This window comes from Lacerta agilis, chromosome 14 (assembly GCF_009819535.1).
Source record: "Lacerta agilis isolate rLacAgi1 chromosome 14, rLacAgi1.pri, whole genome shotgun sequence".
Lineage (NCBI taxonomy): Eukaryota > Metazoa > Chordata > Lepidosauria > Squamata > Lacertidae > Lacerta > Lacerta agilis.
Window position 1 is genome coordinate 51,464,126 of NC_046325.1, and position 14,556 is coordinate 51,478,681.

The following is a 14,556-nucleotide window of genomic DNA, read 5'->3' on the forward strand; positions in this document are numbered from 1 at the left end:
TATGGAGAAAGCTAGAGAGTTCCAGAAAAACATCTACTTCTGCTTCATTGACTATGCAAAAGCATTTGACTGTGTCGACCACAACAAACTATGGCAAGTTCTTAAAGAAATGGGAGTGCCTGATCACCTCATTTGTCTCCTGAGAAATCTCTATGTGGGATAAGAAGCTACAGTTAGAACTGGATATGGAACAACTGATTGGTTCAAAATTGGGAAAGGAGTACGACAAGGCTGTATATTGTCTTCCTGCTTATTTAACATATGCAGAATTCATCATGCGAAAGGCTGGACTGGATGAATCCCAAGCCGGAATTAAGATTGCCGGAAGAAATATCAACAACCTCAGATATGCTGATGACACAACCTTGATGGCAGAAAGTGAGGAGGAATTAAAGAACCTTTTAATGAGGGTGAAAGAGGAGAGTGCAAAATATGTTCTGAAACTCAACATCAAAAAAACTAAGATCATGGCCACTGGTCCCATCACCTACTGGCAAATAAAAGGGGAAGAAATGGAGGCAGTGAGAGATTTTACTTTCTTGGGCTCCATGATCATTGTGGATGGTGACAGCAGTCACGAAATTAGAAGACGCCTGCTTCTTGGGAGAAAAGCAATGACAAACCTAGACAGCATCTTAAAAAGCAGAGACATCACCTTGCCGACAAAGGTCCGTATAGTTAAAGTTTTCCCAGTAGTATGGAAGTGAGAGCTGGACTATAAAGAAGACTGATCGCCGAAGAATTGATGCTTTTGAATTATGGTGCTGGAGGAGACTCTTGAGAGTCCCATGGACTGCAAAAAGATCAAACTTAACCATCCTTAAAGAAATCAGCCCTGAGTGCTCACTGGAAGGACAGATCCTGAAGTTGAGGCTCCAGTACTTTGGCCACCTCATGAGAAGAGAAGACTCCCTAGAAAAGACCCTGATGTTGGGAAAGATTGAGGGCACAAGGAGGAGGGGATGACAGAGGACGACATGGTTGGACAGTGTTCTCGAAGCGACTAGCATGAGTTTGGCCAAACTATGGGAGGCAGTGAAAGTTAGGCATGCCTGGCGTGCTCTGGTCCATGGGGTCACGAAGAGTCGGACACGACTGAGCGACTGAACAACTACAGTCTTTAGTGTAACACAAGTTTGCAGTGTGGAGTGTTGCTGCTCAAGGTTCCAGCCAGCCAGGTGTTTCCCTAAAATATTCCATTCCACATACAGTGCTCCTCTCACACTCCCCCTAATTACCAGGGGCTACTCAGCATGCTCCACTCTCATCGGGCTGCTGGTGCCTTCCTCTGCTGTGCAGGTGGCATCACTTTGGGGGCCTAAGGATCAGCCCATGGAGGAGGAGCCTCTGGAATGTTTTTACTGCACTTCTGTTGCATTTGGGATGCATGTTTATATGTTGCAAGTCACTTTATTGGAAGGTAGTCCTAATTATTCTAAAAGGGAAAGGAAGCCTCCTGAGAATGCACCCAGAAGCAAGTGGTATTTAAAACTAATTACTCCTTGGTACATGCAAAGGGAAACCTCAGACAGCTGTAAGAACTTGATTCCATAGACATGCTGGCCATACATCTTCTTTTTAAACCAAAAATTCTGAATAGAATAACAATTGTTGCCTTTGCACATTATGGGTAACTCAGAGCAACATTCTGAGAGGCAGTGTGGTGCTGTGGATGAAGGGTAACATGTTTAAAGAGCTTCCCTTTGGGGCAAGGGCTGTAGCTCAGTGGCAGAAACCTGTTTTGCATGCAGATCCCCAGTTCAATCCAAGACATTTCCATGTAGGGCTGGGAAAAATCCCAGCCTGAAACCCAGGACAGCTGCTGCCAGTCTGTGTAGATAGCATTGAGCTAGATGCACACAAGGGTCCGAGTCCATATAAAGTAGCTGCCGCTGTTTCTATGAAATCTTTCAGATGCCAGCTGGATCTGTGGCACTTGGCAGGTCATTTTTCAGCTACCAGGCAGGGAGGATTGGGGATCATTTGGGCACTTTATCAGAAGTGATGGTAAATGTTAGTAGGTAGGCCAGCTGAAATGGTAGACATGCCTAATCTTTTGTGCTTTCATGATGCAGCTGCTGCTGTTTCAAGCTATGGCACTTGCAGCTGGTATGCGAGTAGGTTTCCCCTCATTGCTCTCTTTACCAAAGAGGTGAGGAGGCAGTAAGGTTTCCTTGCTGATGGTGCCACTCCTTTGGAAACTCCCCTCCTAGAGAAGCCCACCTGGTCCCCACTCCCTCACAAGGGTTAGGAAGCTGGTGGACATCCTTCTTATGTTCTCTAGACACCTTGTTGGTTCTGTCCTGGTTGTAATGTTTTGTTATTGTTCTCCAGCTGCTGTTTTCCTGATATGTGGTTGCTGGTTTGGTTGATATTGTCTATATTTCAGCTCCATAAGCATTAGTGAAAGGCAGGATGTAATTCCCTATTGCCCAAGCTGATTTCAAGGATAAACCACAGGAAGGGGTAGGAAAGGTTTACCAGTTAAGGTGCTCTGTAGGTCAAATAATAGCAATTTGCTGGTTGCCTACCACATGAATGTTAGTTTTACCATCCTCAGCTCAGCATTCCTCACTAGAACAATTTCTGGGTTTTTTGTTTATAAGTTGACAAAATTTAAAAGCAGATAAAAAATTTATTTTCATCATTGTCAGATTTTCTGCTGATCTCTTGAGAGCTGCTCAGATTCTTTCTAAAGTATGTGCTACAATATTCTGGCAGGAAATGTAAAAATCAAATATTTTCTCTCATTGGAGAAAACTTAGCTTTGTAGAAGAAAATTTAACATGAACCACCACAGTGTTAAAGGAGCTTCCCATGAGCCTCTAAAAGTCAGGCTTCCTCAACCTCGGCCCTCCAGATGTTTTGAGACTACAATTCCCATCATCCCTGACCACTGGTCCTGCTAGCTAGGGATCATGGGAGTTGTAGGCAAAGAACATCTGGAGGGCGGAGGTTGAGGAAGCCTGCTGTAAGTCTTTTAAATGCAACCAAGACTTAACGCTGGAGGAACTAGTCTTGCTGAAGGGGACACTTTTGGAAGGGAGAGCCTCCACATTGGCAACCAACTCCTTGTTAGCACTCACGAGAGCCATTTCCAAATCAACTTTGACTTCATTCTGGGTTGGCAATATCACCTCCTAACTTGCACAAAGTGGAGCCATTTTTATGGGTTGGTGATTTTGGTAGTATATCCTCACTTTTTAGATGGGAGAACTGAGGTTTAGAGCAGTTAAGTGGAGAGCTGATCAGTACCTAAGGTGTGAATGTGAGACTCCTGCCTGTCCCAAGAAGCATCTTATGCCGTTGGAAGGATGCAGAGGGCGTGTCACGAATTTTTTGAGGGGCTGGTAGGAAAGGTGCAGTGAAGCTGTCCTTACGGCTGGGAAATTAGCGCCAGGCAGGAAAATGGACTTGCCATTCATGGTGACCTTGGGCAATGTTTTAGCCATGCTTTCTCCTACATTCTCCTATTAAACCAGCCTTCATAACAATGCATCATCCCCACCCACCCTTTTTGGTTTAGGAACATTCTTGGAGATGTTAACTAATGTTTTACGCCGTAGTGTAAACCCAGTCTGTGCCAAACAATGAGTGGCTAGTGTTTGACTGCCAAGGAAGAGAGATCTGTGTTTGTGTTCTCCAGAAAGGCCTTAGGGGCTGCTCTTTGGGCCGGCCCAAGGGAGTATGCGCAGCAACTGGCTGATGTGTGCCAAATCAGCTTTGACTTCATTCTGGGTTGGCAATGTCACTTCCTAACTTGCACAAAGTGGAGCCATTTTTATGGGTTGGTGATTTTTTTTATGGGTTGGACTGGAACCCCTTTGTGGGAGACTTCCCCATTCCGCTGGATCTCATGACTAGCTGACAAACATGGCAGGTGAGCTGGTAAAGACTTGCAGACCATACGGCATCAGACTGCAGAAAGAGATTTTCTCTTGGGAAAACCAGCATATCAGTAAGTTTTACTCAGAGTAGACACATTGAAATGAATGGATGAGACTAAGTTTTACAGTTGGTGAAGCTTACTTGAATACAACTCCTAGACAAGAGATCTTCTTCCTGCTGCCTGTTCAGCCTGGTTTTGCATGCAAATCAGCTGCTGCCATCTTTATCTCAGATTCCAGCTGTTTCTTGCCAGGGTAGGCTAGACAAGAGAGGTCTGAAAAGGAAGAAGTGTGCAAGATCTTGGTATTCAAGTAAGCCATCTGTGGTCAGGGATAAGCAGGGTCTTCCTCCAGCTGCAAGCTTTCAGACCCATATGTTAAGCCACCTGGTTACTTGCTGCTAAACATCAGCCCAGGGAAGGCTTGTGCCAGGTTAGATAATAAATTTTCCAGTTCTAATTCCAGCTTCTTCATGCATTCAGAGAGCACACTCGCTTTTGCTTTTGCTTTTGCTTTTACCAAATTGAACTGCCCTGGCCTCCCAGTTCCTGCTTCATCATTTCATAAAGCTTCCTCTGATCTTAAAGCAAACACCATCTCTTTGCAGGCCTGCCACCTTCTTGGTGAGGTGACCTTTACAAGCCTGCTTTTTGCAGTTGGAGGCCTCTGAGGTTGGCAATCTTGTACTGCAGAATCAAGTATGCAGACACCTTTGTTTCCATGTGAACCTTTGGATGCCATCAGGTGCCTCTGAACCTGTGAAAAGGGTCACCAACCTGGTATTCATTGCAGATGAGGATTCTGCATCATTCTGCTTCTGCCAGCCACCTGGTGATGGCTTCCTGAATACCTTGAAATATCAACCTTCTCCATTTGGCATGAGGCCTGTCCATCAGGTGCACTCCACTCCACCTCCTTGACTTCATACCATATGAATTTTAACCCTTCCTTTTCACCTGGCCCTTCTCCTTCTCACTCAGATGGACTGCACTTTGAGTGCCCCACCTGCATCATTTTGAAGAACAAAAAAGGAGCCCTCTGGATCTGGCCAGCAGCCCATCCAGTCCACCATGCTGCTTTCACAGTGGCCAACCAGATGCCTCAGTGGAAAACCCATAAGCAGGCCACAAGCACAAGTGTTCTCTCCCTCCTGTGGTTTCCTGCAACTGGAAAATAGTCATCCTGGCTAGTATCCATCGCAAGCCCTCTCTTTCATGAATTTGTCCAGTCCTCTTTTAAAGCCATTTCCTGTGGGAGAGAGTTCCATAGTTTATACACTGTGTGAAGAAGGACTTTTCTGTCTGTGAAACTTACCGGTAAGTGCAAATGAGTGTGGGCTTTGCTGGCCTTGCTACTTTCTCTCCTTTTAGCCCTTTTAGTTTTGAGCTTTGTCAATAGGGTTGATTTCATTTCTCTATTAGATCTCTTCTGATTTTATGCTTGTGACATCCAGTCTAAACCTTTTGCAAGATAGGCCACAAAATCATAAGGAATACCACCACTGCTGCATACAACAAGCAAAATGTTTGTAGATACTAAATGTTCATGGCTCCACAAAAGTGATGTCCCTTGCAGGATGCCGTGGGAGAGAAATACGTAACTTAGATCATTCAGGCAGCCTTCTGGTTGCATAGCAACCTTGGAGCTGTAGCGGCTGGTATTATTAGCAGTGAGAGCATTCAGCTACATGGCACAAGAGTAGGTGGGATGTTTAGCTATGTGTTGAGAAAAATGAGCTCTGCTTGCAGCTTCTGCACTGCTTTAATATAGCAGCAGGATTTGTTCTCCTAGTGCACGGAGATTAGAGAGACACGTACATTCTGATCTCCTTGCCTGTTGCAAGCTGTCAGAGTTTTGCATCTCTCTGGCTTGTGTGTGCTCTCAAACTTGCAACTGTCCCAGTTTGCTAATGACCAAGTAAGTCTCCAAGATCGCTAAGGTCTCATCTCCTGTTCATCCCTTTGTGGTTTTTAGTAATAGTCCATAACATTTGCTGTTCTTTCACATCCACCTACATACCATGAGAGCAGGCGTGTGGACGTTATTGGTGATTGCACAATTGATGGGGAACTCTCTGAAATCCTGGTCACACTACAGAGGGGTTAGGGGTAAAATGCTGTTCCTGGTTGTACCATTGCAGGCTGCCATTAGTAGGGGAGGAGGCTGAATAGCTGAGCACTTCCCACTCTTCCCAAAGAAACTCACTCTGCACAGCAAACCAGCTTATTAAGCAAAAGGTTGGAGATGTTTTCCACATGCAAAAGTGGTGTGTGTGTCTGTGTCTGTCTGTAATACATCCCCTGCAATCTGAAATGGGACAGTCCAGGAATGTTTTGTCACCACACTTGTGTAGACCAGGCTGGAGCCTGAGGGTTGGAGCCAAGTAACTTCTGCTCAGACTAGACTCACTAAAATTAATGGATCTGTTAGCCATGTTCATTAGTTTCAATGCATCTACTCTGAGTAAGACTGGTGATTTGGGGTGTTGCTGCATTTGTGTTTTAATTATTGTAAACATGCCTTGGGACCTGGAGGTGAAGGATGCGTAATAAATAGTAACAATAACAACTTTAAATGAGCTGTGCTACTGTATCAGAACTCTTTTTAGCATGTCCAAAATATGTCAGATTCTGCCATGTTTAACTGTTGTGGTTTCCAGCTAAAGAGTTCTAGCAGAAAAAAGTCCTTCCTTGTCAATATTTCCTAGGCCCAGTGATGTTTCTTTGTAGGTCTTTGCTTTCAAAGCCCTCTGCTGGATTTCAGAGATAAGGGATATTCAACTGAATGGCTTAAGTTTGGAGTATCTGATGCTTTGGACATAAAGAATATTGGGAGTTCACACTATAGGCAAAGGAAGGAGAGTGGCTCATAGCAGTGCATGTGCTGTGCATGCAGAAGGGTGCAGGGTCAATCCTCAGCTTCTCTGGATGGGGCTGACCAAGGTCCCTTGCCTGGAGAACCACCCCCAGGCAGTGCAAACAGAACAGGCTAGAGGCACCGAGGATCTGGCTTGGTATACGAGAGCTTCCCATGGTCTCCCAGCACCCTGACAGGGCTCCAAGGCACACCTTTTGGATTGCATCCTTCTTGGCCCCCATGCCACTCATGTGCTGCGGTTCAGAGAGTTGGGCTGCTGGTTGCACTGGCTCCATCTCCTCTCTGCCTCTTCAGAGGAGTCATCATCTACAGGAAAATGCTGTGTCTTCATGCTGTGGGAAATCTTCCAGATAACTGCCATGGCTGGTGAGGTCAGCTGGGATAGGATCCTGCTCAGTTCTAGGAACTGTTTATCTGTTGCTGCAGCAGCAAACGTGAGGGGAGAGGAAGGTGTCTCTCGCTCAGGAAATTGCTCTGCCTAACACCATCTCCACATTGGACCGGGGGTTCTTCACCGAGTCTAGGAAAAAAAGGCTTTGGGCCATGTTCAGATCCTTGTGGGCAAAGTTAACCTATCCAGTAGTGAGTATTTGGAAATGGTGCTTGGATTTTGTGTGTGTGTGTGTTGGTATGCTTTGTGGGGAGCAATATGTGGATTTTGCCTTTACATTTCCGTGTGGTCAGTCAGTAAACTTTTTAAAGGAAATATGTGCCTGTTCTGTATCTCTCTGTTTCCCACAGGCATCTGGTTGGCCACTGTGAGAATAGGAGGCTGGGCATGTGTACTGTGTTAGCTCTCTGCTCAGTTGGAGTGGAGAAGGAAACCTTGAGTAAAGTGACATTAAAATTGTCACCTGATTAAAATGTTGTGGTCAGTTTAATCACTTAAATATGTACTTGTGTAAAAGCAATAGTTCTGTTTTATAGGATGCCCTTGGAGCAGCCTTCCCCTACCTAATGCCCTTCAGATGTTCTGGCCGGCAACCTGCATTAGCACCAACCAGCATATTTGTCTGGGAGTTGTAGTCCAAAACATTCGGAGGGCAGGAACCAAGATGGAGAAGGCTGACAACTTGGAGGCCACGTCTGCCTGCTGTGCCATCCTCTCTTTTTAAAAATTCATTGTATTAAAAATAGATTTAAAGAACACATTGAGTAGTTGAGGGCACATTTTTTGTCAATGAAAGGGTTTTTAATCCATCTAGCTAAACATTGCAGCCACGGAACTGCAGGCACTCATAAGCTGTGTGGGTAGAAGGGGGTTGCTTGATTTCCAGGTACAAGCTGCATGGGTTGACTGTGAAAGGAGGCTTGCAAGTAGCTACTCATCAGGTTACTGGGGTGGCCTCTGGCAGTTCAAACACTTTGCGAAAGTTGGTGGTTGTCTTACTTTGGGGTTGCAGGTAGCCCATAGCTTTTCAGGAAGGCTGGAGAAAGTTATCAGGGCAGGGGCATACTTTTGTAGCTGCACTGAAGCCAAAAGCGTATCCCAGAGGCTGTATGCCTCTCTGTGCCTCATCTTGGTATCTCTGATCTCCCTCTTGAGACAGGTAGGTAGCCGTGTTGGTCTGCCATAGTCAAAACAAAAAAACAAAAAAAAAATCCTTCCAGTAGCACCCTAGAGACCAAGTGTGCATGCAAATGAAAGCTCATACCAAGAACAAACTTAGTTGGTCTCTAAGGTGCTACTGGAAGGATTTTTTTATTTTTTATTTTGCTCCCTCTGAGAGAAATTCCATTCCATCCACGGACTTAAAAACTAGGATGTGTGTGGACAAGCATTTGTGAGAGTGGCTGGACTTCCTTTTCCTGAAAATTCACCCCAACCTGAGCCTAGCTAAGAGGTGCATGAGGGTTGGTGTATTTTAGCTGATTGTTTGGTTGTGTGTCATGTTTACAGTGGGATAGTGTCGAGAACATAACTGTGCCTAACTAAGCAGGCACCAAGGTTTGCTTGCTGCACCTTGAATGCATCATGTCGATTCTGGTGAGTAGTTTCATTGCAAAGCAGTGACATAGAAGACTGCCACAGGTCTAGGGGAGCTGTTGCTCAGCAACTTGGCTGTGGGGTGGGGACCATGGGTTGGTGGGGCACCTTGAACTCTTCATACGACTGCTTCTGTATGGTGAGGAAATTTATGTGTTCTCAGGTTGCCTTTGTGATGGCTTTTGCTTGCAATGGTTAAGAACTGCTGGCTTAAAGAGCAGCCTGAACATCAGATTCTTGCAGATAAGGGCAATTTGTGTTTTTACTACTTTTGGGGGGAGGGGCGCCCAGAGTGGCTGCGGCAACCCAGTCAGATGGGTGACATATAAATAATAAATTGTTATTGGTATATAAATCTTTTCACCAGCCACAGTCCCAACTGCAGCACAGATATTATGAAAAAGGGGTGTATGGGGGTGTTTGTTTTTCACAGTTAGGTAACAGCCTTGGGCTTTAAAAAATTTTTTTTTACAAAGTTTGTGATCAACCTGTGGAAGGAATTTGCAACCAAATGCCACCAGCTGAAATGCAAAGGATTGGGGGGGGGGAGCACCATTTTGCCACCAGAAGGTGCCAGCCTGTGTCTGTACCAGTCTTCTCACTTTATGTGGACAACTTGGACCCACTAAGAAGCAGCCTGTAATAGAAGTGTGCAACTCAGCCTTGCCCCCAAACCACAAACTGGGGTGCAACTCTCAAATGTTTTGCCTGGAGGATTTTTTGGGGTGTCCCTTGACACTTTCCATCATTGGTAGAAGAATTTCCATAGCACATTTTGATGTCTAAAGATAAGCTTTCATGACACAGCCATGGGTTACACATTCAAGCTGTCCCTTCAGCAGACTTTTTACTCACAGGAGAAGTGTTGAAAATGTAGATTTTTCATTGTTCTCCATGTACACATTTACAGTATTGGGTTTTTAAATCCCCACTGCTGATGGTGAGTGTGGTGACTAAGCAGGCTCCTGTCCAGTGGACTAGTTAGCGAGTCTCACCTGGAAGCTCCTGCTCTGGCCAGCTGACTGGAGTGCCTTCTTTTGGTGGTGTGGCTCCCAACCTCACACCCTGCATGTTCCAGCAGTTATTTAATGTGTCACATAAAGTGTGGTGACTGTTTGCCTCAAGATATTCATTGAGCTGGAGGTTCTAAACTCTTTCCCCAAGACTGAGCCTAGAAACATAAATGTTGCACTTAGTAGAGCAGCTGTACTAACACACTGGAAACTTTCCTGTGGTTTGGGTCAAGTAGTTTAGAACAACATGTGATTATTCCATAGTCTATCTCACAATCCAATTCAGTTCTCTCAATTTCTTATTTTTCCAACCTTAAATTTAGTTCTCCGCATTCTTGCAACAATTTGAAAATTTCTTTCAGAAAAACCTCATGAAAGTTCACCAGCATTTCAGTGTGAATCTATCCGAATACAGTGGTACCCCGCAAGACGAATGCCTCGCAAAACAAAAAACTCGCATAACGAAAGGGTTTTGCGATTTTTTAGTTGGCCCGCAAGACGAATTTCCTCTATGGCCTTGCTTCGCAAGACGAGGCATTCGTCTTGCGCGGTACCACTGTAAGAAGAACCCTCCCCACTCGCCCTCCCAGCTCGCCGCTCGCCCTCCCCGCTCGCCGCTCACTAACCGCTCTCCCCGCTCACACTCCCCATGCCTGGCTTCCTCCCCCTTGCCCTCCGCCCTCTCCCGATCGCGTTCCGACACCCCATCTTCCTCCCCCTTGCCCTCCGCCCTCTCCCGATCGCGTTCCGACACCCCCATCTTCCTCCCCCTTGCCCTCCGCCCTCTCCCGATCGCATTCCGACACCCCCAGCTTCCTCCCCCTTGCCCTCCGCCCTCTCCCGATCGCGTTCCAACACCCCCCGGCATCCTCCTGCCGCCGCCGCCGCTCACTTACTGCTCTCCGCCGTGCGGTTCTCTGCATCCTCCTGCCGTGTCTAGCTGCCTCGGGGTGCGCGGAGGCTGGAAGCCAGCAGGAAGAGGAGGTTGCGTGCTGGATCGGCGCCCGGCAGGGCCGCGCGCCCCGGCAGGCCACCTCCTCCTGCTGAGGCTGGAAGCAACTTCCTCCTCTTTCTGCCGTGGCTTGGCTGTTGCTGCTGCAGGAAGAGGAGGAGGTTTGCCTGGTCGGCGCGCATCAGCCCCCCGAGCTTCCGGAAGCCAGAAGGAGAAGGAGGTGGCCTCCTGGATCGGCGCCCAGCAGGGCCGCGCGCCCCGAGGCAGCTGGACACGGCAGGAGGAGGCAGAGAACAGCGCGACGGAGAGCGGTAAGTGAGCGGCGGCAGTGGCGGGAGGAAGCCGGGTATTAGGAGAGCGATCAGGGAGAGTGGCGGCGGCGGGAGGAAGCCGGCTGTGGGGGGTGTGGGGAGAGCGGTGAGTGAGTGGCGGGAGGAAGCCAGGTGTGGGGAGAGCGATCGGGGGCAAGCGGCAGCCACCACCGCTCACTCACCGCTCTCCCCACTTGCTCGGTGCAGGCGGCAGGAGGCTCCGGCTGGGCCCAGTCCCCCCCTGCTGCTGCCGGCAACAAGCTCTCCCCGACTTTTTTCCCATAGGAACGCATTAATTAAATTTCAATGCATTCCTATGGGAAACAGTGCTTCGCAAGACGAAATTTCCGCAAGACGAAAAGTCTTGCGGAACGAATTAATTTTGTCTTGCGAGGCACCACTGTACATTCTGTATGCAATTGTGCCTAATATACACATTAATGCATACCAATCTGTGCAGCTTTTATCTGCATTTTTGTACACGTTACTTGACTAGGGAACTATACTGGAATTTTTATTTTATTTTATTTTGAGAAATGCACATTTCATGGGATGGTTGTGATTTGAGTCACATTTGACCAACAGTAAAAATGAAGAAGTGCTTCTGGCTGGACTCTGGCACAACACAAGGCAGGGAGAAAAGGTTTCTTGTAAGAAAAGCCCTGGATTTAGGGAGGGGGAGAAATTCTATTTAGTCTGCATTTAAAGAATATGGGAGTTTGGCCAGTTTGTCTTTAAACGCAGACTAAATAGAATTCCCCCCCCCTCCCTAAATCCAGGGCTTTTCTCACTTTTCCCTGTTGGTCAATGCAAAGTCAACCCACTTTGGAGAGGGGAGAGCCCCAATCCACCAGGATGTTCTCTGGCACAAGAACCCAAAGATTATGGTCTGGTGAAGCTTGCTGTGACTCAAACAAGGGGTTTGATTGTGCTTTTGAGTGGAAGGTGCCTTAAAGCAGATATTTAAGTCTTCTGTGGCTTCTGTTGGACAACAGCCCAGAGAACACCATGGCAAAGTTGTCCACTGGACAATAATGGACAAGTTCTTACTTGAGTCCTTCCTTGTCTCACCAGTAGCCACTTGGCCTAGTCTCAACTAAGAATATGATCTGGAATCAGAGGAGATCCCCAGGACTTAAGCAGAGAGCCTCCTTCCTTGTGGCTGGGACTTGCCCTCCTGAGCTACCCCTGGCTGTATTTTCTCTCAGTTTTTCCTCAGGCACAAAAAGGAGTGTGTGTCTATGTTGTAAAGGTCCCTGCCATTAGAAGTGCGCAAGTTGGAATCCTTTGGAGTGGCCACACTTGGTGTGTGTTGTTAGCAAATCACTCCTCCATTGCTAACATTGTGGCCAGTGTGTCACATGTCTGTGTTTACTTCCCTGAGCTGGGAAAGTTCTGAGGATGGAAGAGTGTGACCTGCCAGCAGCTGAGCTTCTAGAGGGGTGCTGATGGCAGGGCTGAGAGCAAATCAAATAACTTCTTTGGGTTTCAGAGGGCCTTGGCAAAGGAAGCACGTAGTTCTTTTTTTCTTTTTTAATGAAAAGCGATGGTCATGATAGGCTGGGTGGAAGGGACCAGAATCATTTGGTGGCTGGAGTGGGACTGCATAAAACAAAGGGCTTTTATTGGGCTGACCTAGCTTTATTCTGCTCTTTCGCTTTGCTGCCTCCATTAATTAACATTTTCAATAGCTTTGCCCGTTGGTAGTGACCTAATCGTGGCACAGTTGCCAAGAGAGAGGGAGAGAGAGAGAAGGAAGGCCTGTGATGGGCATTCCGTAAACAAAAGGGGTTGGGCAAGATAAGAAGGACCTTGAACAGGTTAGCCCAGGGGTCAGCAAACTTTTTCAGCAGGGGGCCGGTCCACTGTCCCTCAGACCTTGTAGGGGGCCGGACTATATTTTGGAAAAAATAAAATAAAAATGAATTCCTATGAATGAATGAATGAATGTACTTTATTCAGTCACAGACCAGCATAAAACAAGATATTTGCATTTATAAAAAACAATGTAAAAACAATGCTATATGGTGCTCAATTAGGCCCATTTACCAACTATGCCCCTTTAGAGGTGGTGCAATCCAAATTCCTAAGATCTGCTTTACAAGTACCCAGATATGTCTCCAATGCCACCATACGCCTCGAGACTGGAGTTCTAAGAATCGAGGCAAGAGTGTGGCTGGCCATTTTAAATTACTGGCTGAGACTAGTCTTCTTCCCGAGTGGCCTGGCTCCATTGACCATCAAAGATGACTTCCAAACAACATGGAAAGGAGCAGTGGGGAAAATAATAGCAACCCTGGGATTTAATCCACAAACCCTGCTTGCCATGGGGTATGAAGGAGCAAGAAACACTATTAAACAGCGAGTGGTAGACACTCAAAGACAAGCTGACTTGGCTAGCTCCCCAAGATTTCTGATTAGTGAAAATAGACGATATTTGACCACCCAAATGCCATATGTAGCTAATCTTGAAATTCCAAAGCAGTGAAGGGCATTCACTTTGGCCCGATGTCGGGCATTACCTTCAGCAATGCAAGAAGGCCGTTATGAGAAGATACCCCATGAAGAAAGGAAATGCCCTTGTGGTGCGGGGCAGCAGGAAACATTAGAACATGTCTTCTTCTACTGCAAGTATTATACGGACGTCCGAGCAAGGTTTATCCAACCCATTTTAGATAAGTCTCTTGGGCTTTCAGAACAACATAATATCTCATTGCTATTACAGGATGAAAGCCCAGAAATCACTTACGCTGTCGCCAGATTCTGTGCAGCCTTGATAGATATACGTCGAAAGATGGTCTGTGATGTAAATCAACTTTAAATAGTGGCCTAAAATGTTGTTGGAATGAATTCCTATGCCCCACAAATAACCCAGAGATGCATTTTAAATAGAACCACACATTCTACTCATGTAGAAACACAAGGCAGACCCCAAAAATAACCCACAGATGCATTTAAAATAAAAGGACACAGATTGAGAAGGCAATTGGGCCGGATCTGGCCCCCGGGCCTTAGTTTGCCTACCCATGGATTAGCCAAACGGAAAAGAAAAATGTATAAAGTGAGAGAAAGGAACACTCAGTACCAGATTTTGGGGTGTTCACGGGTTTCTAAAGCTACCTTTGTCTAGGAAAGATGAGTCTATGCTCTGTTTCCTAAGAGGAAAACCTTGGCACATTTTGTGAGAGAACCCTGCTATTTTTCTGTGAGTCCTTCTAACTCTTTTTCCGCGTGGTACAAGAAAGCTGACCCAGGAGCCCCCCCCCCCAATTACTCTTCCTGGGAATCCCCTCCATCACACAACCGGCTTTCTATTCAAGGATGCTCATAGCCCCCACACAGCAACAATACCTACAGCAGTTTAAGTGACACCAGGACAGATAGGCTGGTTTCAGCCTCCTTGAAAGTTGTCTTAAAGGTGACTTCCCCATATTTTTGGCCCTTTGCTGTATTGGGGGGGGGGGTGTTTATAAGAACAAGCAGCCATGGAACAAGAGTACACCTCTCTGTTTATGCAGGTGACTCCCTA

General features: G+C 46.6%; 1 protein-coding gene across 6 annotated transcripts in view; it reads left to right on the forward strand.

The window, feature by feature from the left end:
- Positions 1-14,556, forward strand: part of KIAA1671 (KIAA1671 ortholog) — a 101,083-nt gene that overhangs the window by 60,732 nt on the left and 25,795 nt on the right. Inside the window, exon 1 of one of the 6 annotated variants that reach the window (XM_033170248.1) lies at positions 7,248-7,346. The exons of the other annotated variants lie outside the window; for them this stretch is intronic. Within the exon in view, the coding sequence (XP_033026139.1) occupies positions 7,308-7,346 (39 nt within the window). The 5' untranslated portion in view covers positions 7,248-7,307. Of the gene's footprint in view, positions 1-7,247; positions 7,347-14,556 lie in introns of those variants that run through there. 6 annotated transcript variants of the gene reach the window in all.